At 41.7% G+C, this 21,068-nt stretch overlaps 1 protein-coding gene across 8 annotated transcripts in view; it reads left to right on the top strand.

The window, feature by feature from the left end:
* Nucleotides 1-21,068, top strand: part of znf423 (zinc finger protein 423) — a 377,947-nt gene that overhangs the window by 168,563 nt on the left and 188,316 nt on the right. For 7 of the 8 annotated variants that reach the window (XM_080186964.1, XM_080186961.1, XM_080186962.1 and 4 more), the window contains 2 exons: nt 16,602-19,837; nt 20,766-20,850. In XM_080186964.1, coding sequence (XP_080043090.1) covers nt 16,602-19,837; nt 20,766-20,850 — 3,321 coding nt within the window. The remainder of the gene's footprint in view (nt 1-16,601; nt 19,838-20,765; nt 20,851-21,068) is intronic. The other variant, XM_080186963.1, reaches the window with a different exon arrangement.

Below are 21,068 nucleotides of genomic sequence, written 5' to 3'. Positions count from 1 at the left end.
CTTTTCTCCCCCTTTGCTTCCCATTTTCTAAATTTTAACTCTGTCCCATCCATTTTAACATCATCTTCTGTCACAGCTTACCCTCTGATTTTAGCTTCTCTGCCGTTTGGCCATTCACATCCTTTATTCTCTCTGTGGACTGCCATTAGCAGTCTTTTCCCCTGGTTTCATTGGCTCATCTTTCATTCCCTCGCCCTGCAGTATAAATATCTTCCACTTTCTTTTAGCTTTGACAAAGGGTGATCTGGACTCCAAACATCAGCTCTTTTCTCTCCTATAAGTGCTGCCAGACCTGCTGAGATTTTTCAGCATTTTCTGCTTTGGTTTCAGATTCCAGCATCTGCAGTAATTTGCTTTTGTACTGTTCAGTTCAATTCTCAATCAGTCAGATGGTAAAGCAGTCTGTGTCTATTCGGCAAGATCTGGAAAATGCCCAGGTGAGGATTAATAACTAGAAGTAACTTTCATGCCACACTAACGCCAGGCAATGTCTGTCTCCGACATTGGAGAGTCTAACCACTTCCCTTGACACGTGATGGCATTACCATTGTCTAAGCTGATGTGCAAGCAGGGACAGAGTGTAACCTAGCAAAATTTGCGGATGATACCAAAATAGATGGGAAAGCAGGTAGTGAAGAGGATATAAAGATTTTATAGATGGGTATAGATAGGCTAGGAGAATGGCCAAAATTTGACAAATGGAGTTTAATGCGGATAAGTGTGATGTTGTCCATTTTGGCAGAAAAAATAGAAAGGCAAATTATTGCCGAAGTGGAAAGCAGGTTCGAAATGCATCCAGGCAGAGGGATCTGGGTGTCTATGTTCATGAATCACAGAAAGTTGGGATGCAGGTGCAGCATGTAATAAAAAGGACAAATGAGATGTTGGCATTTATTGCAAAGGGACTGGAGTATAAAAGTAGAGAAGTGCTGTTGCAATCATATAGAGTGTTGATGAAACCACATCTGGAGTATTGTGATCTGTTTTGGCCTCCTTATTTGAGGAAGGACGTGGTGGCATTGGAGGCAGCTCAAAGGAGGTTCACCAGATTGATTTTGGAGATAGAATGGGTGATGTATGAGGAGAGATTAAATAATTAGGGCTCATACTCACTGGAGTTTAGAAGGATGCGACAGGATCTGATTGAGGTATATTTAAAAAGGATTGATGAAGTAAATGTAGATCAAATGTTTTCTCTTGTAGACAATTTAGAAAAGAGGTCAGAGGTATTGGTTGAGAGGGGGTAGGTTTAAAACTGAGTTGAGGAGGAACTACTTTTTGCAGAGGGTGGTGAATTTGTGGAACTTGCTGCCCTGTAGCGGGATGGAGTTTGAATGGTTCCAAGAAGGAGATAGATATATTTCTAATAAAAGAAAAAGGATAAAGCGACATGGGGAACAGGTGGGGAGGTGGATATGAGACCAGGAGGGATCAGCCATGATCTGGTTGACTGACAGAGCAGGCTCAAAAGGCCAAATTTGCCTACTTTTACTCCTAATACCTATGTTCCTATGTAAACTCCACCATCAGCATCTGGGATTGGATCAGCTAGATAAATACTGTACCTACAAGAGCAGTAACTCACCTCTTGACTTTTCCAAAGCCCTTCCACTTCCTACAAGGCACAATTTTGCTGTGTGATTGAATACTTTTCAATAGCCTGGATGAGTGCAGTTACAATAGTACTCAAGAAACTCAGTGCCATTCAGAACAGGGCACCCTGCTTGGCCGCCGTAATATCCAACATCTTGAACATTCATTAATTTCCACTGGCACAATGTGGCTATAGTTTAGACCATCTACAGAATGTACTGCATTAACTTGGGAAGGCTTCTTCGACAACATTTCACAAACCAATGCCCTCTACCACTTAGAGCAACGAGGGCAGCATTTCTTTAATGTTTCATAGAATGTGGGCATCACTGGCAGGGTCAACATTTGTTAACCATCCATAATTGCCCTTGATTGAGTGACTTACTGGGCCATTTCAGAGGGCAGTCATCCACATTGCTGTGTGTTTAGAGTCATATGTAACCCAGGTGGGGTAAGAACTATAGAACTCGTTCCCCAAAGGACATTAGTGAACGAAATAGCTTTTAAAGCAATCGATTATAGTTGTCATAGTCACCATTACTCAGACTAGCTTGATATTCCAGATTTATTAATTGAATTGAAAATTCAACAGCTGCATAGTGGCTCTTGAACCCATATCCCAAGCCCATTAGCCTGGGCCTCTAGATTACTATGCCCTTGACATTACCACATCATCTCTGCCATCTGCCACATCTTATGTTTCTCTTCAAGTCACACACCATTCTGACTCCGAACTATATTGCCATTCCTTTGTTGCTGGGTCAAAATCCAAGGCTTCTTTACGTAACAGCCAAGTAGGAGTGTCTTCACCACATGGACTGCAGAAGTTCAGGAAGGTGGCTCATCTCCACTTTCCCAAAGGCAATTAGGTATGGCAATAAAGGCTGGCCATGTCAACCAAAGCCTCTGCATCAACACATTTTTTAAAAACTGTAGGTGGAAATTTCTTTAGCTGTGTAATTGTATTATAGGTGGCAGAAAAGGATGTGGCGGTTGTATGGAAGGTTGAGCAAGCAGAAGCATCTGTCACAGATGCGAGAGAGGCAATAGAAGGGGTTGCTGTCCAAGGTGGAAGCATGGAAAACCAAGCAACATTTTCAGGACCCAGGTTAACTCCAACTGAGTGGATACACAAGGTTGTCATAAGAGAGGTTTTGAAAGATGGAAAAACTGGAAGTAATAGCTTGGAACCTTTGCTGGACAGATGGTGGTGATTTCAGCGGTTATGAGCTTCTGTGAGCTTGTAATATACGTCAGTGGAAAGCCCATCGCTGGGGATGGAGAGAAAAGTCCAGGAGGGCAACAGAGGACTCAGAAATAGACTATCTGAAAGTGAGCGAAGAGGGGAAGCTTGCCAGTGTTGTATTCTGGTAAGCTGTTACATTCCAGCAGTACCCTTGTGCACAGATGGGGGTCTGCCCCTGAGGAGACGATGCATTTTTGTATCGAGGAAACAGAAATTCTCTATGTTCACATTTTATAATGGCTTGGACCAGAGAACCTTGAGCTTAATAAAGGGTTTAAATGTAATCAGATACTCAGCTGGCCCTCAAAAAAATGTGGCCTGGAAATTCCAGTCCTGCAATACTAAATTATTGTATTGATTCTTGGTTCAGATGGTTTGCCTATAGAGCCGTCACAAAAGCTTGTCATTTAAATGGCACAGCTATCTCTCTGATGCTTTCATTACTATCGCATCAGTTTTATTTCAGCTTCTATGGTGATTGTGCCAACTTTCCATCTCCTTATAGAAGGTGGTGTTTGGAAGAACATTTAGTGGGGTCCCATTTTACGTTGGGTTGTTGGAACTTTTGACCTTTTTAAACATTTAATCCCCTGCTGGGGACCTTAGTTTGGATAAAAATAAGCTTAATGCAGCCCTTGGCTACTATAGTATGAAGTTACTGACCTGGAAAATTCATTTTGTTTGATTTAGCCAAGAGGGCAAGTTACCTCAGCGTGCTTGTGTCTGATCCACTTTATCTTGAAGATAATGTAGAATCCTGGCTTGTTACTTATTTTTTTGCTAAATGTGAAGCCTGAATTTCTCTGGGAATTGCAATTCCAGCTTTATTACCAGACGTCACAAAACCCATCGGGCGATGGTAGATTCTATTTTAAGGATGTTGGGTGAGTAGGTTTTCTCAGTTGTTTGCTTTATCTGGCATTAAGAGCTGGGCGCATCTACTGCAAAGCAAAGAATGTCCAGTTGGTTAGCAGAGTGCATATCTTTGTTGTTTGGTTGTTTGTGTCCTATGAGAATAATATGGTCATGAAGCAACGAAAGTTGCTGGGTAACAGAATGTGCTATAAACGGTTATTTTTCAGTTGTGCATTCTATGAAGTAGGAATTTGGGCATTCCTGTCACTGATCTAAAATGGTCTCACTGGTTATTAGAGCCTATCAAAGATTGTTGCCAGTTGGCAAAAGCAGGACTTCAGATATCAGAAACCCATTTCACTAGGACAGTTATTTCTCCGTGGACCAATTTTAAACAGGTGGCCTTCTAATTTAATTGCAAGGCAGTGTTTCTCATACCTTTTTCCGTGGATACAGTACTCATTCTCCCAATGTTGCTTGTTTCCACTTCTCCAACCTATCTCTGCTGCTTGAACTTCTCTCAAGCCCAAATTTACAGAATGTGTATTGGTGTATGCTAAATATTGCATAAACAAAAAAAAAAAAATTCTGGTCACATTAGGTGGTCATGATGCATAGGTTGGCAAATTAACAATTAAACAAAACCTTACCTTGGAGTGTAAGAATTTGGGCCGGCCATGTTTATTGCAAGATGATGACGGCCTTTCTCCTTGGTCACTGCAGTCATAGTGTTGATGTGAGGTGGAGATGCCAGTGTTGGACTGGGGTGGGCAGAGTAAGAAGTCTCACAACACCAGATTAAAGTCCAACAAGTTTATTTGGAATCATGAGCTTTCGGAATCATGAGTCCTGTTCCTTCATCAGGTGAATGGAGGTTAGTTCACAAACGCACATATATGTATATTTGCCTGTTTATTCCGAGTTTGTGAACTGATCTCCACTTATCTGACGAAGGAGCTGCACTCCAAAAACTCATGATTCCAAATAAACCTGTTGGACTTTACCTGGTTTTATGAGACTTCTTATTTTGTTAATGGACTAAGCTTTTAGTCATCTGCCCTAATATCTCCTGTGGCTCAGTGTCATATACTCATGTGAAGCACCTTGGATTTGTTTTCTATTACTTTAAATGTACTGTATCAATATGTTGTTAATGGTGCAGCCATATTGGTAATCAGCCAGGTATTTCCAAAACACAATAAAAGAATCACTAATGTAAGGATGACCAGATCAAGAGACTAGTGATTTAGTTTTGACATTGCAGCTCCCATTCCTTTTGGTGGTAGAGATTTGTGGGGCAGGGAATTGTATTTGAAATGAGTTTGGTGAGTTGCTGCAATACATCATGTGAATAGTATGTTCTGTAACAAAAGCAGAAAATGCTGGAAAATCTCAGCAGGTCTTGACAGCGTCTGTGGAGAGAGGATAGAGCTAACGTTTCGGGCCTGGATGATCCTTCATCAGAGCTGACGTCATCAGAGCTTTTATCTTAGTATGTCTCTACCAGGGTGTGTCAATGCTGAAGGGCATTGGTGACAATCTAGTGAGCTATTTGGATGGTGTTGAGTTTTTGAATGTTTATGTGATTGTCTGCATCTCAATGATGCATTTTCCCTCTCATTTCTGATTCTGACCTTTGTAGATGGTATCAAGGCACTGATGAGTTGGGAGCTGAACCATTGCTGAGCAACTCAACCAGCCTGTATTCTGCTCTTGTTATAGTGTCAGTAAGGCTGGTCCACTTAACCTTTTGATATTGCCAAATATGTTGATAGTGATGCAATTGAAGGACATAATTTTCTCTGTTAATCCTCATTTTATTTCAAAAAGTGCAAAGTTGCTGTCAGTTGGCAAAAGGAACTCAAAGTTTTACCACTTCAGCTAACGTCTAACCATTCTTTGAAGAAGCTGAAGTCGTAGAATCTACAGTGCAGGAGGCCATTTTGCCCATGTTGCCTGCACTGACAACAATCCCACCCAGGCCCTATCTCCATAACCCCACATATTTACCCTCCTAGTCCCCCTGACACTAGGGGGCAATTTATCATGGCCAATCAGCTTAACCCGCACATCTTTAAAGTCAGTCAGGAAGGTACGCTTTTTGGGGGGGGTACATTTTCCATTAAAAGTTCCGTTGACTCCCAGTATCAATTTCCAGTTGGCAGAATTAGCAGTATTTTTATTTGGTTGGAAAGTCTTTTTAAAAAAAACATATAAATCCAAATAATTAGTTCCAGTGTCCCAATCACTGAAGGAAGCTGGAGTGCACAGTCTGCTATCAGCCACATGTCACATTATGAAATATGTCCTTCTTCCCATAGCAAACTGTTTCACCTCCAATCAGCCCCTCTCATGTCAGCTCAGATCAGGAATTCGAGTTCCTCCACGAAGGATGCAGCTGGTCAGCCTCCAGTTCATTAGCTTTAGGCGGTACCTGAAAATCCCAGCCTATATTTTGTATTGAGCATTGATATCCCAACACTATTCCACCATTTGCCCTAGGTAATATTATTAAAGGATTGCACTGAATATATAACCTAAATGAACTGTTAAATGGTAAAATTAATCCTATGCTATTGCAAGATTGCATTAAGTATGTAATCTTTAAGTGTGAGAGTACCCTGCGTTTGGATAGCATGTTATAATCTCTTGCATATTTTTTCTAACCCAATCTATTGTCCTTTGAACCAACTCAAACTTACTGGAAGTTGCTAAGAGATTTTTTCATTAAAGATTTTTACTTTTCTCCTGAAAATGATTATTCCTTGATATTTCTTTTAGTCCTTTTAAAAATCACAAACTTCACTACTCACGATGTACTCGTCCTTGACACAATTTGAGGCTGAATCAACTGTTCTCAATCTCGGAGGTTTAGTTGTCCTGAGCTGAGTTTCCAACTTCATACTTTGTCCACCATCAAAGCTACCACCTCCACCTCCTTAATATCATTCAGCGCTGCTCACCTCAGCTCATGTGATGTGAGAAGAAGCTTTTTCATGCAATGAGTGATTCAAGAAGGAATGTACTGCCTGGAAGTGTGGTGGAGACAGGTTCGATCAAGGCATTTAAGAGGACAATGGGTGATTATTTGAATAGAAACAATGTGAAAGGGTATGAGGAAAAGACACGTGAATGACGTTACGTCATAATGCTCATTTGGAGAGTTCATGCAGAAAGGATGAGCCAAGTGGCCTCCTTTTGGTCCATGACAATTCTGTGATTCTGTGATGTATGCTGAAATGCTCATCCATGTCTTTGTTACCTCCAAACTCAAGTATCCCCACACTCTGTTGGCTGGACTCCCAGCTTCCATTGTCCATAAAATTCAGCCAATTGTAAATTCAGCTGTTGGTACCCTATCCTGTACCAAGTTCCATCAACCCATCATCTCTGTCCCCCCTGACTGACATTAGCTCTGGTCATGTAGTACTTTGATTTTTAAATGCGCGTTCTTGAGTTCAAATCCCTCCATGGTCTTAGCCCTCCCTAATCTGAACTTTTTACAACCACCTGAGAGCTCCATGCACCTTTAATTCTGCCCTCTTGTGCATTTTCGGTCACTCAATATAAAGGAGGGTATCAGATTGAAAGAAAATGCATACAAATTGGCAAAGATGAGTAGGAACCGAGAGGATTGAGAAATCTTTAAAGGTCAGCAGAAAGCCACGAAGAAAGCTATAAAGAAAGGTAAGATGGATTATGAGAGTAAACTAGCTCAGAATATAAAAACAGATGGCAAAAGTTTCTACAAATATATAAAATGAAACAGAGTGGTGAAAGTAAACATTGGTCCTTGAGAGGATGAGAAGGGGGATGTAATAACTGGAAATGAGAAAATGGCTGAGGCATTGGACAGGTATTTTGTTCAATCTTCACAGTGGAAGACACAAATAACATGCTAAAAATTGATGACCGGAAGGCTTTGGCTGGTGAGAACTTGGAAACTTTCATTATCACGAAAGAGGTCGTGTTGGGTAAGTTAATGGGGCTAAAGGTGGACAAGTCTCTTGGTCCTGATGGAATGCATCCCAAGAGATGGCGGAAGAAATAACAAATGCACTAGTGGTAATTTGCCAAAATTCGCTGGACTCTGGGGTGGTTCTTGTGGTAGACAGAGGGGAACCGGTGGATGTGGTGTTTTTAGATTTCCAAAAGGCGTTTGATAAGGTGCCTCACAAAAGGTTGCTGCAAAAGGTTAGGGTACATGGAGTTGGGGGTAAGGTGTTAGCGTGGATAGAGGATTGGTTGTCTAATAGGAAGCAGAGAATTGGAATCAGTGGGTGCTATTCTGGTTGGCAGTTGGTGACCAGTCGAGTGCCACAGGGATCGGTGCTGGGGCCTCAACTGTTTACCGTTTACATAGATGATCTGGAGGAGGGGGCTGAGTGTAGGGTAACGAAATTTGCTGATGACACGAAGATGAGTGGAAAAGCAAATTGTGTGGAGGGTGTGGAAAGTCTGCAGAGAGATCTGGATAGAAATAATAGTAGGAGGGATTATTATTTAAAAGGCGAAAAGCTGCAGCATGCTACGGTGCAGAGGGACCTGGGGGTCCTTGTGCACGAATCACAAAAACCCAGTCTGCAGGTGCAGCAGGTGATCAAGAAGGCGAATGGAATGTTGGCCTTTATAGCAAGGGGGATAGAATATAAAAGCAGGGAGGTCTTGCTGCAACTGTACAGGGTACTGGTGAGGCCGCAGCTGGAGAACTGTGTGCGGTTTTGGTCACCGCACTTGCGGAAGGATATATTGGCCATGGAGGGAGTGCAGAGAAGGTTCAGTAGGCTGACACCGGAGATGAGGGGGTTAGCCTATGAAGAGAGATTGAGTAGACTGGGCCTATACTCGTTAAAGTTTAGAAGGCTGAGGGAGGATCTTATAGAGACATATAAGATAATGAAGGGGATAGATAGGGTAGAGGTAGAGAGATTCTTTCCACTTAGAAAGGGTAGCAGGACTAGAGGGCACAGCCTCAAAATAAGAGGGGAGGGGAGAGGCAGTTTAGATCGGATTTGAGGAGGAACTTCTTCACTCAAAGGGTGGTGAATCTCTGGAATTCTCTGCCCATTGGGGAGAAAGCGGGAAAGTGGAACTAATCCACTTCAGATCAGCCATGATCTTATTGAATGGTGGGGCAGGCTCGAAGGGCTAGATGGCCTACTCCTGCTCCTATTCCTTATGTTCTTAGATTGGAAAACAGCAAATATGATGCCACTGTTTAAAAAAGGAGGTTGACAAAAGGCAACTATAGGCCAGTTAGCTTAACTTGTGTGGTAGGGAAAATGCTTGAATCTATCATCAAGGAAGAAATAGCAAGACATTTGGATATAAATTGTCCCATTAGTAAGACGCAGCATGGGTTCGTAAAGGGCGGGTCACGTTTGACTAATTTAGTGGAATTCTTTGAGAACATTGCATGTGCAGTTGACAAAGGGGAATCTTTGGATGTGGTGTATTTGGATTTCCAGAAGGCATTTAACAAGATGCTGCACCAAAGACTGCTGCACAAAGTAAAGATGCACAGTGTTACAGGTAATGTATTGGCATGATAGAGGATTGGTTAACTAACAGAAAGCAAAAAGTGGGGGTAATGAAAGTGGGGGTAATGGGTGTTTTTCTGATTGGCAATCAGTGACTAGTGGTGTGCCTCAGGGATCAGTGTTGGGACCGCAATTGTTTACAATTTACATCGATGATTTGGAGTTGGGGACCAAGTGTAGTGTGTCAAAATTTGCAGATGACCCTAAAATGAGTGGAAGAGTAAAGTGGACAGAAGATGCTGAAAATCTGCAAAGGGATATAGATAATCTATAGGCAAGAGTCTGGCAGATGGAGTACAATGTTGACAAATGTGAGGTCATCCATTTTGGTAGGAATAACAGCAAAATGGGCTATTATTTAAATGATAAAAAAAATGCAGCATGCTGTTGTGCAGAGGTATTGCCTGAGGCTAGTGTCCTTGTACAGGAATCTTGAGTAGGTTTGCCAGTACAGCAGGTAATTAAGGAGGCAAATAGAATTTTGTCCTTCATTGCTAGAGGGATGGAGTTTAAAAGCAGCGAGATTATGTTGCAGCTATATAAGGTGCTGATGAGGCCACACCTGGAGTACTGTGTACAATTTTGGCCTCCTTACTTGAGAAAAGATATACTGGCACTGGAGGGGGTGCAGAGGAGATTCACTAGGTTGATTTTGGAGTTGAGAGGGTTGGCTTATGAGGAGAGACTGAGTAGACTGAGGCTACACTCATTGGAATTCAGAAGAATGAGGGAAGATCTTATAGAAACATCTTAGATTATGAAGGGATAAATATGAAGATTATGAAGGGAATAGATAAGATAGAAACAGGGAAGTTGTTTCCACTGGTGTGTGAAACTGGAACTAGGGGGATAGCCTCAAAATAAGGGGAAGCAGATTTAGGACTGAGTTCAGGAGGAACTTCTTCACATAAAGGATTGTAAATCTGTGGATTTCCCTGCCCAGTGGAGCAGTTGAGGCTACCTCATTGAATGTTTTTAAGGCAATGATAGATAAATTTTTGAACAGTAAAGGAATTAAGGGTTATGGTGAGTGGGTGGGTAAATGGAGCTGAGTCCTCAAAAAGATGAGCCATGATCTTATTGAATGGTGGAGCAGGCATGAGGGGCCAGATGGCCTACTCCTGCTCCTAGTTCTTATGCTCAACCATCAGCTGGCATACCTATGTCGAAGCCCTCCATAATTCTCTCCATGAACACCTCTGCCTCTCTCTTCTTTATGTTGTCCCTGAAAACCTACACTTTGACCAAACCTTTGATCATCTGCTGTAATACCTAATTTTGTGGTTCATTAATTATGTTGTTCACTGCCAGAATGTGTTTGATAAACCATCTAAAACCTGTGTTGATACAGTTTTACTATGTTAAAGGTCTCCTCACTTGAGAAAGGATGTACTGGCATTGGAGGGGGTGCAGAGGAGATTCACTAGGTTGATTCTGGAGTTGAGAGGGTTGGTTTATGAGGAGAGACTGAGCAGACTGGGACTATACTGATGGGAATTTAGAAGAATGATGGGGGAATCTTATGGAAACATGTAAACTTATGAAGGGAATAGATAAAATAGAAGCAGGGAAGTTGTTTCCACTGGTGGGTGAAACTAGAACTAGGGAGCAAAGCCTCAAAATAAGGGGGAGCAGATTTAGGACTGAGCTGGAACTTCTTCCTACAAAGGGTTGTAAATCTGTGGATTTCCCTGCCCAGTGAAGCAGTTGAGGCTATCTCATTGGATGCTTTTAATGCAAAGATAGATTTTTGAACAGTAAAGGAATTAAGGATTATGGTGAGTAGGCAGTTAGGTGAAGCTGAGTCCACAAAAAGATCAACCATAATCTTATTGACTGGTGCGAGCAAGCTTGAAGGGCCAGATGGCCAACTGCTCTTAATGCTTATGTTCTTATGTACTATGAATGTTTTTTCATATGGCTCAACAGTACATATTTCATATACTGCTTCTAAAACACCACTGTATAACCTGGTGGCTCCAACCCTTCAAAGCTGCAGTTACAAGGTAGCGATTTGATTTGAGACTGGTAGCAGCCTACTTGATGTTAATTGACATTGTACTGCTGTCCGAGGTCAATCTGACCAGTTGGCAGGTATTTTTTAAATTAGGTTTTGTACTGAGCTGGAAGTGGTCTCCTGGATGACGCCTCATACTGATGCTCTGATGTGCTTTGACAATTTAAGTTATACTGTCACTTCTCACGTTGATTTGTGTTCAGGTGCAAATCAATTAGATGTTAAAATATAGTGCCATGACAGTTGACAAACCTTCACAATCAAGGTAGAGGTACTTGCAGATTTTATTTGTGTGTGCATTTGTGTAGCATCTGAAGGAATGACTAGAGATATGGTAAAAAGTAGGGATACTCAAAAGGCCAGCATTGGTGAGACACAGATACCTTGGAGGGATTTGGGGCTGGAAGCATTTCAACGGTGGGGAGTAACAAGATTTGAAAAGGTGATGAGAATTTAAAAACTAAAGCTATGCTGAACTGGGGGCTCGTGTAGCTCAGTAAGCACAGGAAAAATGCTGAATGGGACATGGTGCAATTTAAAGTATGGACAACATTTTTGGGTGAGCTTAAGTTTTGAAGTTGGAAGATGGGAAGGTGGCCATGAGTTGAAACACTCAAGTCTGGAGGTGACAAAAAATGGTTTCAGCAACAGATGAGATGCGGTAGGAGTCGGGCAATGTTTCAAATGGGGGTCAAGAAAATGTATGTTATAGTCCTATCTTTGTTTATCTTTACAAAGCTTCTGGTGTCATACATTGCATATTACTATTTATACTGCCATATCATTGTTATAGTAATTAGATAAGACATTGGATTACACTTAATAAGTTTTACCTGTCAGAATGGGACAGTGATTGTTGACTTGCTTGTTTTAGAAACTCTCTTTTAGCTAATTACATACGTATCTTAGGTAATTTGTGTGATAACAATGACTTAGTTGGTAAAACTCTCGCCTTTGAAGGTTGTGGATTCAGGTCCCATTCAGATTTTAGCCCAAAAATCTAGGCTGACCAAGTGCTGAGGGGCTAATGCTTTGTTGCAGCTGTCGTCTTTCAGATGAGACATTAAAACCGTGGCTTCGTCTGCCCCTCAGGTGCTCAGAATAGATCCCACTGGCACTGCTTTGAAGATAAGTTCTCCCCAGTGTCCTGACCAATATTTATTTCACAATTAATATCACACAAACATATTATCTCGACTTTGTCACACTGCTATCTGTGGGAGTTGCTGTGCACAAATTGGCTGCTACATTTCCTACATTACAACAATGACTGCACTTTGAAAGTACTTAATTAATTGCAAAGCACTTTGAGATGTTGGGTAATCATGAAAGGCTTATACAAATGTAAACCTTTTTAACTAAATACTGTTTTCATGCTTGGAAAAAGCTAAACACTGGAAAATCTATCAAGTAGAAAGGTAAGTAGGTTTTTGGATATGCATTCCACTTTTTAAAAATTTCTTCATGGGATGTAGGCATCACTGGCTATGCCATTTATTGCCCATGTATTAATTGTCCTTGAAAAAGTGGTGATGGGCTGCCTTCATGAACCACTGTAGTCCATATACCGTGTGAGTAAACCCAGGTATTTTGACCCAACATGGTGATATATTTCCAAGTCAGGATGGTGTGTGGCTTGGAGGGGAACTTGCATGTGGCAGTATTTCCATGCATCTGCTGTCCTTGTCCTTTGAGATAGTTGATGTCACAGGTTTGCTGTTGAAGGAGCCTTGGTGAGTTGCTGCAGTGCATCTTGTAGATGGTACACATTGCTGCCATTGTGTGTTGGTGGTGAGTGAGTGAACATTGAAGGTGGTGAAAAGGCTGCCAGTCTGATATCCTGTACGGCTTCGAGCTTCTTGAGTGTTGTTGGAGCTGCACTTATCTAGGCAAATGGAGAATATTTTGCTACACTTCTAACTTGTGCTTTGTAGACGATAGGCAGGCTTTTGGGATTCAGAAGGTGAGCTGTTCACTGCAGAATTCCCAGTCTCTGACCTGCTCTCATAGCCACAGTATTTGAATGGCTAGTCACAGTGCTAATGCCATTGAATGTCAGGGGACATGGTTCAGCATAGAATCCGTATAGTGCAGGAGGAGGCCATTCAGCCTGTCGAGTCCACACCGACTCTCTGAAAGAGCATCTTACCCAGGCTCACCTCGCACTCTGTCCCCACATCTCCACACATTTGCCCCACTCAGCCCCCTAGTCTTTGAACCCTAAGGGGCAATTTAGCATGGCCAATTCACCTAACTTGCACATCTTTGGACTGTGGGAGGAAACCGGAACTCCTGGAGGAAACCCACACACAAGGGGAGAATGTGCAAACTCCACACAGTCACCCAAGATTGGAATCAAACCAGGGTCCATAATGCTGTGAGGCAGCAATGTGAACCATTATTGCAGATGGCCATTGTCTGGCCTTGTGTGGCTTGAATATAACTTGCCACTTATCATCCAAACCTGAATATTTCCAGATCTTGCTGCACATGGGCTGTATTGCTTCATTACTTGAGGAATCAGAAATAACATTGAATGTTGGGCAGTCATCTATGAACATCCTACTTCTGACCTACAAAGGAGGGAAGGTAACTGTTGAAGCAGCTGAAGATGATTGGCCAACGACACAACCTGAGGAACTCCTGCAGTGATGTTCTGGGACTGAAATAATTAATCCCTAACGTGTTTCAGTCAGTGGAGAGATTTCTCCCAGTTCACATTGGCTTCAGTTTCGCTAAGGCTCCTTGATGCCACACAGGATCAGATGCTGCCCTGATGTTGAGGGTAGTTGCTCTCACCCTGCCCCTGGAGTTGAGCTGTTTTCTCCATGTTTGGTCCAAGGCTGAAATGAGGTCAGGAGCTGAGTGACCCTGGCGGAACCCAGTGAGCATATTCTTGCTGAGTAAATGCTTCTTGATAGCACTGTTGGCAACACCTCCATCATTTTGCTAATGATTGAGAGTAGACTGATGGCGGTTGGTTGGATTTGTCCTGCTTCTTGTGGACAGGTTATATGTGGGCAATTTTCCACATTGCAGGGTAGATGCCACTGTTGCAGCTGTACTGGATCAGTTTGATTAACAATACAGCTATTCTGTAGCACAAGTCTTCAGTACTATTGTTAGAATATTGTTGGGGCCTTTGCAGTATCCAATGCTTTCAGCTGTTCTTTGATATCATCTGGAGTGAATGGAATTATCTGAAAACTGGCATCTGTAATGTTGAGGATCTTCAGAGGAGACTGGGATGGATCATGCACTCAGCCTTATCTCTTGCTTTGGTATGCTAGACTCTCCCATCATATCAAGATGTGGATATTTGTGGAGCCTCCTCCTCTAATTAATTGTCTACAGCCATCACAACTGGATGTGGCTAAACTGCAGAGTTTAGATCTGATCCGTTGGTTGCGAGGTCACTTAGCTCTGTCTGTTGCATGCTGCTTATGCTGTTTGGCATGCAAGTAGTTCTATGTTGTAGTGTCACTAGGTTGATGCCTCATTTTTAGGCATGCCTGTGTTGCTCCTGGCATGCCCTCTTGCATTCTTCTTTGAACCAGGATTGATCCCCTGGCTTGATGCAGATTGAGAGATTCCCAGGCATGAGGTTACAGATTGTGTTTATATCCAATTCTGCTGCTCTGTTAGTAGAAAATTTTTTTTTTTTCACTTTTTGAAGGTAAAGAGAATTCGTAGCGCAAATTTTTTTACTGAAAAAGAAGCCTTGTGCATGTGCACATTTATGAATTAAGAACACATTCAGTTGGTGTGATACAACGGATGCCTGGTGGAGCACTGATGAAGACATTAATAACCATCCAATTTAGCCTCTGAAAGCCTAATGCAGTTCTCAAACACACAGTCAGTTGGTTCATTTAGTAAAGAAAGTTCAGCCTTGTTATTTTTTAGTAATGCTTCTCTGTACGCTGAAATGTCCATCACTCAGATTACTTACGGTCACAATGGTCCAAGTGGTTAACATTTTCAGTAGTAGCAGTGATTTACTGATTAAAAGTCTCTGATCTCACGAGCACGCAAATGCATGCATTCTCACAAAAAAAACAAGCAATTGCGTGTGCACACGCAATCCCGCACACACGCAATCCCGCATGCACGCAATCTCGCACACGCACGCAATTGCATGCACGCAGTCGCGCTCACGCAATCTCATGCTTTCACGCACACAATCACATGTGCGCACGCAAGCAATCACACACAATTTAGGTCCAACAGAACCACATGAGTTACATTGAAGATGCCAGTAATTCAGTTTCATTTCAGTATGTAATAAATTTTCCTGCAAATGTTTAATGTTAGTGTCCCTAGTTGCCAATTCCCTCATGTGAATATAGAAAAAGCATTCTAAAAGCCACATGATCTTTGCTACTGTATTTGAACAAGCCTATTTTAGAGGATTAGCACTTTTTAATGACTTTAATCCTCTCAAGTGTTTTTTTTGCATTCTTCTGAATTTTGGATTTTGCAGTAATAATAGTTTGCAAATACAGGACAACATACGTTTCTAAATTAGCAAAATATTTATACCTAAAGTAAGTCCATACAGTGACATTTATTAAAACTATTTAAAGAGTCTACAACATTTGATTCTACAGAGAGGCTGTTATAAAATAAAGGTCATATTGTGCTGCTGTAAAAGCCATTAGGGATCAGTGTGGGGTAGTATTTTTTTATCAAATGGTCTTGGACGAAAGATGGTTTGGGGATTTGCTGTAATTCTGCATATAAAATGTATGTACCCATGACAGTGCATCTTAAATAGAAATATATCTGTTTGATATTTAAAGTGAAATCACAACATAATTTCCACCAAAACACCTTGACATTATTTCAATTTAATTGTATTTTGAGATTTCAGCTATCTAACAAAACAATGTGATTTCATTCTCAACTGCAATCCAATGGGAGGGTGCTGAATAGAGGGATGGAGCATTAGAATACATGGCACCTAGAGTATCTGCTGTCATTGGATCCAGATACTGGGACACCTTCTTCATCTTGGATAGGTTGATGAAGGACATAAAACATCATGTCATCATCTGTTTAATTTTGGTCATTTTTATTCTTTTAATATTTATGCTAAATAATGAAATCTGATTCAATAAATTACTTGGGAGCATCATAATTACAGGAAAATGTTCAGAAGCCTACCATTCGACCTTGAATTAGTTATTATTTGGGAAAGATATTATTTGTTACACTTGATTTGTCATTGTTTATACTAGCCTGATAAAAGCTCGGGCTGTAATATAATAAAGTTGCACGGTCTACAAATGGTTTATCCTTGATCAGGTTAATTAGGAATTGAGTTTTATAATCTTCCTTTCCTTTGCAGATGGTGACGATGACCCACAGGTTTCATGGGTAGCTTCATCGCCTTCCAGCAAAGATGTTGCGTCACCTTCCCAGATGCTAGGGGAGGGCTGTGATCTCAGTCTTGTTGATGAAGAAGGAGGGACTGGTTTGCCCTACCCATGTCAATTTTGTGACAAATCATTCAGCCGTTTGAGTTACCTTAAGAGACATGAGCAAATCCACAGCGACAAACTTCCCTTCAAGTGCACGTTTTGTAGCCGCCTATTCAAACATAAGCGAAGTCGGGATCGTCACATCAAACTTCATACTGGAGATAAAAAGTACCATTGTCATGAATGTGAAGCAGCTTTTTCCCGCAGTGATCACCTCAAGATCCACTTGAAAACACACAGTTCGAGTAAGCCATTCAAGTGTACAATCTGTAAACGTGGGTTCTCCTCCACAAGTTCATTGCAGAGTCATATGCAGGCTCATAAGAAGAACAAAGATCATGTTACCAAACTTGAGAAGGAGATGAAGAAAGAAGATGTTGTCTGTGATTATTGCGATGAGACATTTAATCAAGCTGAAGACTTGGAAAAGCACATAGCAACAAATCACCCACAGATTTGTGAGAAAGCAGAATTGCAGTGCATTCACTGCCCTGAAGTATTTGCAGAAGAAAATGCACTGATCAATCACATTGATCTAGCCCACGGGAATAAGAAACATAAGTGCCCAATGTGCCCAGAACAGTTTCCTACGGTGGAAGAAGTCTATTGCCACTTGGATAGCCATAGACAACCAGATTCCAGCAATCATAGCATAAGCCCTGATCCTGCTACAGGAAGTGCAGCTTCAATGAGCAGTACAACTCCAGATTCCAGTGCTTCAGTTGAACGAGGTTCCACACCTGATTCTACCCTAAAGCCATCCAGAAGTCACCGGAAACCTTCAGGATCTTTGGAGAGAGAAGGAAGCCAAAACTCCTGGTCACCAAAAGTGACCTATAGCTGTCCGTATTGTTCTAAGCGTGATTTCAGTAGCTTGGCTGTCCTAGAAATCCATTTAAAAACTATTCACTCAGATAAACCTCAGCAAAGTCACACATGCCAGTTCTGCCTTGATTCACTTCCCACTTTGTATAACTTAAATGAGCATGTCAGGAAAGTCCACAAAAATAATGTTTTTCCAGTAATGCAGTTCACCAGTGCATCTACATTTCACTGCAATTACTGCCCAGAAATGTTTGCAGACCTAAATAGTTTGCAGGAGCATATACGGATTACACATTGTGTCCCAAATGCGCTGTCTCAAGATGGAAACCATACTTTCTTTTGTTCCCATTGTTCGCTGGGATTTCTTACAGAATCTTCACTCTCCGACCACATTCAGCAGGCTCACTGCAATGCAGGAAATCCCAAGCTGGAGTCTCCTGTACTACAAGCCACACAGTCCTTCATGGAAGTTTACTCTTGTCCTTATTGTACCAATTCACCCATTTTTGGTACCATTCTTAAGCTCACAAAGCACATCAAGGAAAACCATAAGAACATTCCACTCGCAGCAAACAGTGGTCGTAAGTCAAAATCAGAACAAAGTCCTGTTTCTTCTGATGCAGAAGTCTCTTCTCCCAAAAGACAGCGGTTATCAGCAAGTGTACCATCACTATCAAACGGTGAATACCCATGCAATCAATGTGATCTCAAATTCTCCTCATTTGAAAGTTTCCAAAGCCATCTGAAGTCCCATTTGGAAATTCTTCTAAGGAAGCAGTCTTGTCCACAGTGTAAGGAGGATTTTGATTCCCAGGAGACCCTGTTGCAACACCTTACCATACACTACATGACAACTTCTACTCATTATGTCTGCGAGAGCTGTGACAAGCAATTTTCCTCAGTGGATGACCTGCAGAAGCACTTGCTGGATATGCATACGTTTGTGCTATATCACTGCACGTTGTGCCAAGAAGTGTTTGATTCCAAGGTCTCCATCCAAGTGCATTTGGCAGTGAAGCACAGTAACGAAAAGAAGATGTATCGTTGTACAGCCTGTAATTGGGATTTCCGAAAGGAGGCAGACCTTCAGCTTCATGTCAAGCATAGCCATTTAGGCAATCCTGCAAAGGCCCGTAAATGTATATTCTGTGGTGATACGTTCAGTACAGAAGTGGAATTGCAATGCCACATCACAACACACAGCAAAAAGTACAACTGTAAATTTTGCAGCAAGGCCTTCCATGCTATCATTTTACTAGAAAAGCATTTGCGGGAGAAACACTGTGTGTTTGACAACAGCAGCCAAAATGGTACTGCAAATGGCATTGTGTCGTGCAACAAAAGAGTGGAGACTGATCTCCAGAACATACTGATGAAAAATCAGGAAGCTCTAAACAGCCATGAAGCTAGTGAAGATGATATTGATGCTTCAGAGCCAATGTATGGTTGTGATATCTGTGGTGCCGCATACACTATGGAAGTCCTTCTTCAGAACCACAGGTTGAGAGATCACAACATTCAACCTGGTGAGGATGATTGTTCGCGGAAAAAGGCTGAATTCATCAAGGGGAGCCATAAATGCAACATCTGTGCAAGGACTTTTTTCTCGGAAAGTGGCCTCCGAGAGCATATGCAGACCCATCGCGGGCCTGCAAAGCACTACATGTGCCCTATTTGTGGTGAGAGGTTCCCTTCCCTTCTAACACTGACTGAGCATAAGGTCACACATAGCAAAAGTCTTGATACAGGAACTTGCAGGATCTGCAAAATGCCACTGCAGAGTGAAGAGGAATTCATTGAGCATTGTCAAATGCATCCAGACCTGAGAAACTCTCTCACGGGGTTCCGTTGTGTAGTTTGCATGCAAACAGTCACCTCTACACTTGAGCTGAAAATTCATGGAACATTCCACATGCAAAAATTATCAGGAAACTCTGCATCATCATCTCCAAATAACCAGAGTCATCAAAGACTCTACAAGTGTGCTTTATGTCTGAAAGAGTTTAGGAGCAAACAGGACTTGGTGAAGCTTGACATCAACGGCTTGCCCTATGGCTTATGTGCAGGATGCATGAACAGAGGCACCAATGGCCAATCTTCAAATGTAACACAGCAGGAAAACAATGAACGAACCAGCGCCAGTCTTCGATGTCCAGATTGTGCAGTTAAGTTTGAAACTGTGGAGGATCTGGAGAGTCATATTCAGATAGACCATAGAGAAATGACGCCAGAGACAAGTAGCCAGAAAAAGTCATCACAGGCATCACCTGCTCCAAGGGTAAGAAAATTAAAATAATTCATTTATATCAGGAACAGAAAGAGAAATCTATATTAATACAGTATTTCTTAGGAAGGGTAGTGTACCTAACTATGTACAATAATAAACCCGAGAATTTTTTCTTTACTGATTTCGCTGTGCATGTACATGTGTTTTTGGAAGAATCTTGAAAACATTTCAACCTGGTACCCTTTTGAATTCAATTAATATCTTTAAAGTGCTTTTTCAGTTTGAATTAATTTAAAATTTTGTATAACTTGAAAAGATTGTCTTGAGGCACAGTGGGTAGCATCCCTGCCTCAGGTTCAGAAGTTCCGGGTTTGAATCCCACCTCAGGACTTGACAGCCAAGGAAGGTCCATTCATAATGTGGGCAAACAGGTTGAGTATCAACCTGTAAAATCCTCCCAACATGTCAGTGGCACGCAGTAAGAGTGGGAGAGACTCCTGGTCAGCCAAGCTTGATGTGGAGTGGCACCTCTCAAGCTTTAACCCTTTGGTGATATACCAGTGGCCTATTCCAGGAAAATCCTTGTCATGGGAGCAGATGAAAGTCTGCCTTGCGCACGCTGGGTGCGGGAAGAAAAACAACGGCCAATATGTTAAATCAGAGGCCAGTAAACTCAGTTGGGTAGATGGCGAGTGTGTTGTTCAGGTTAATGGCAACAGCATGGTTTAAATTCCTATTCCAGTTGTAGATTTGGGATCTGCCTTAGTGCCCTATCCCCAAGAGTGGAAGGCAATGGCAACCATCAGTGATAAAAATACTACTACACAAAACAGTTCAGGGTGAAGCATCAGCAGACACTAAGCCAAGAGCCAAAGCACATGGGAACGACAACTTTAAATAAATTGTGCTAACTAAATGTGTACACTGAATAAATAAATGAGTAAATAATAGTTTCCTTCATCTTATAATTGTCGGACAGAAGAAGACCTATCAGTGCATCAAGTGCCAGATGACTTTTGAGACTGAACGGGAAATACAGATCCATGTTGCAAATCACATGATTGGTAAGAAAAATGATTTTACTTTATCCATTGAAGTCATCAGAATTCTCTTGTAAGATTACTCTCTGAGAGGAATTTTTTGCCAGGAAATGGATGAACTTGTTTATTGAGCTACAACATACAGTACCTGTTCAATTGTAATGTGGACGTTCTATGAATAGTACCTTGGATAGAGTGAGATGATGCAGTGGGGCAGAATGGACCAAATGATGTTTTGCTGA

The sequence above is a fragment of the Carcharhinus amblyrhynchos genome, chromosome 4 (genome assembly GCF_965287045.1).
Source record: "Carcharhinus amblyrhynchos chromosome 4, sCarAmb.v2.hapA, whole genome shotgun sequence".
Classification (NCBI taxonomy): domain Eukaryota; kingdom Metazoa; phylum Chordata; class Chondrichthyes; order Carcharhiniformes; family Carcharhinidae; genus Carcharhinus; species Carcharhinus amblyrhynchos.
This window is presented reverse-complemented; position numbering and strand designations above follow the sequence as displayed.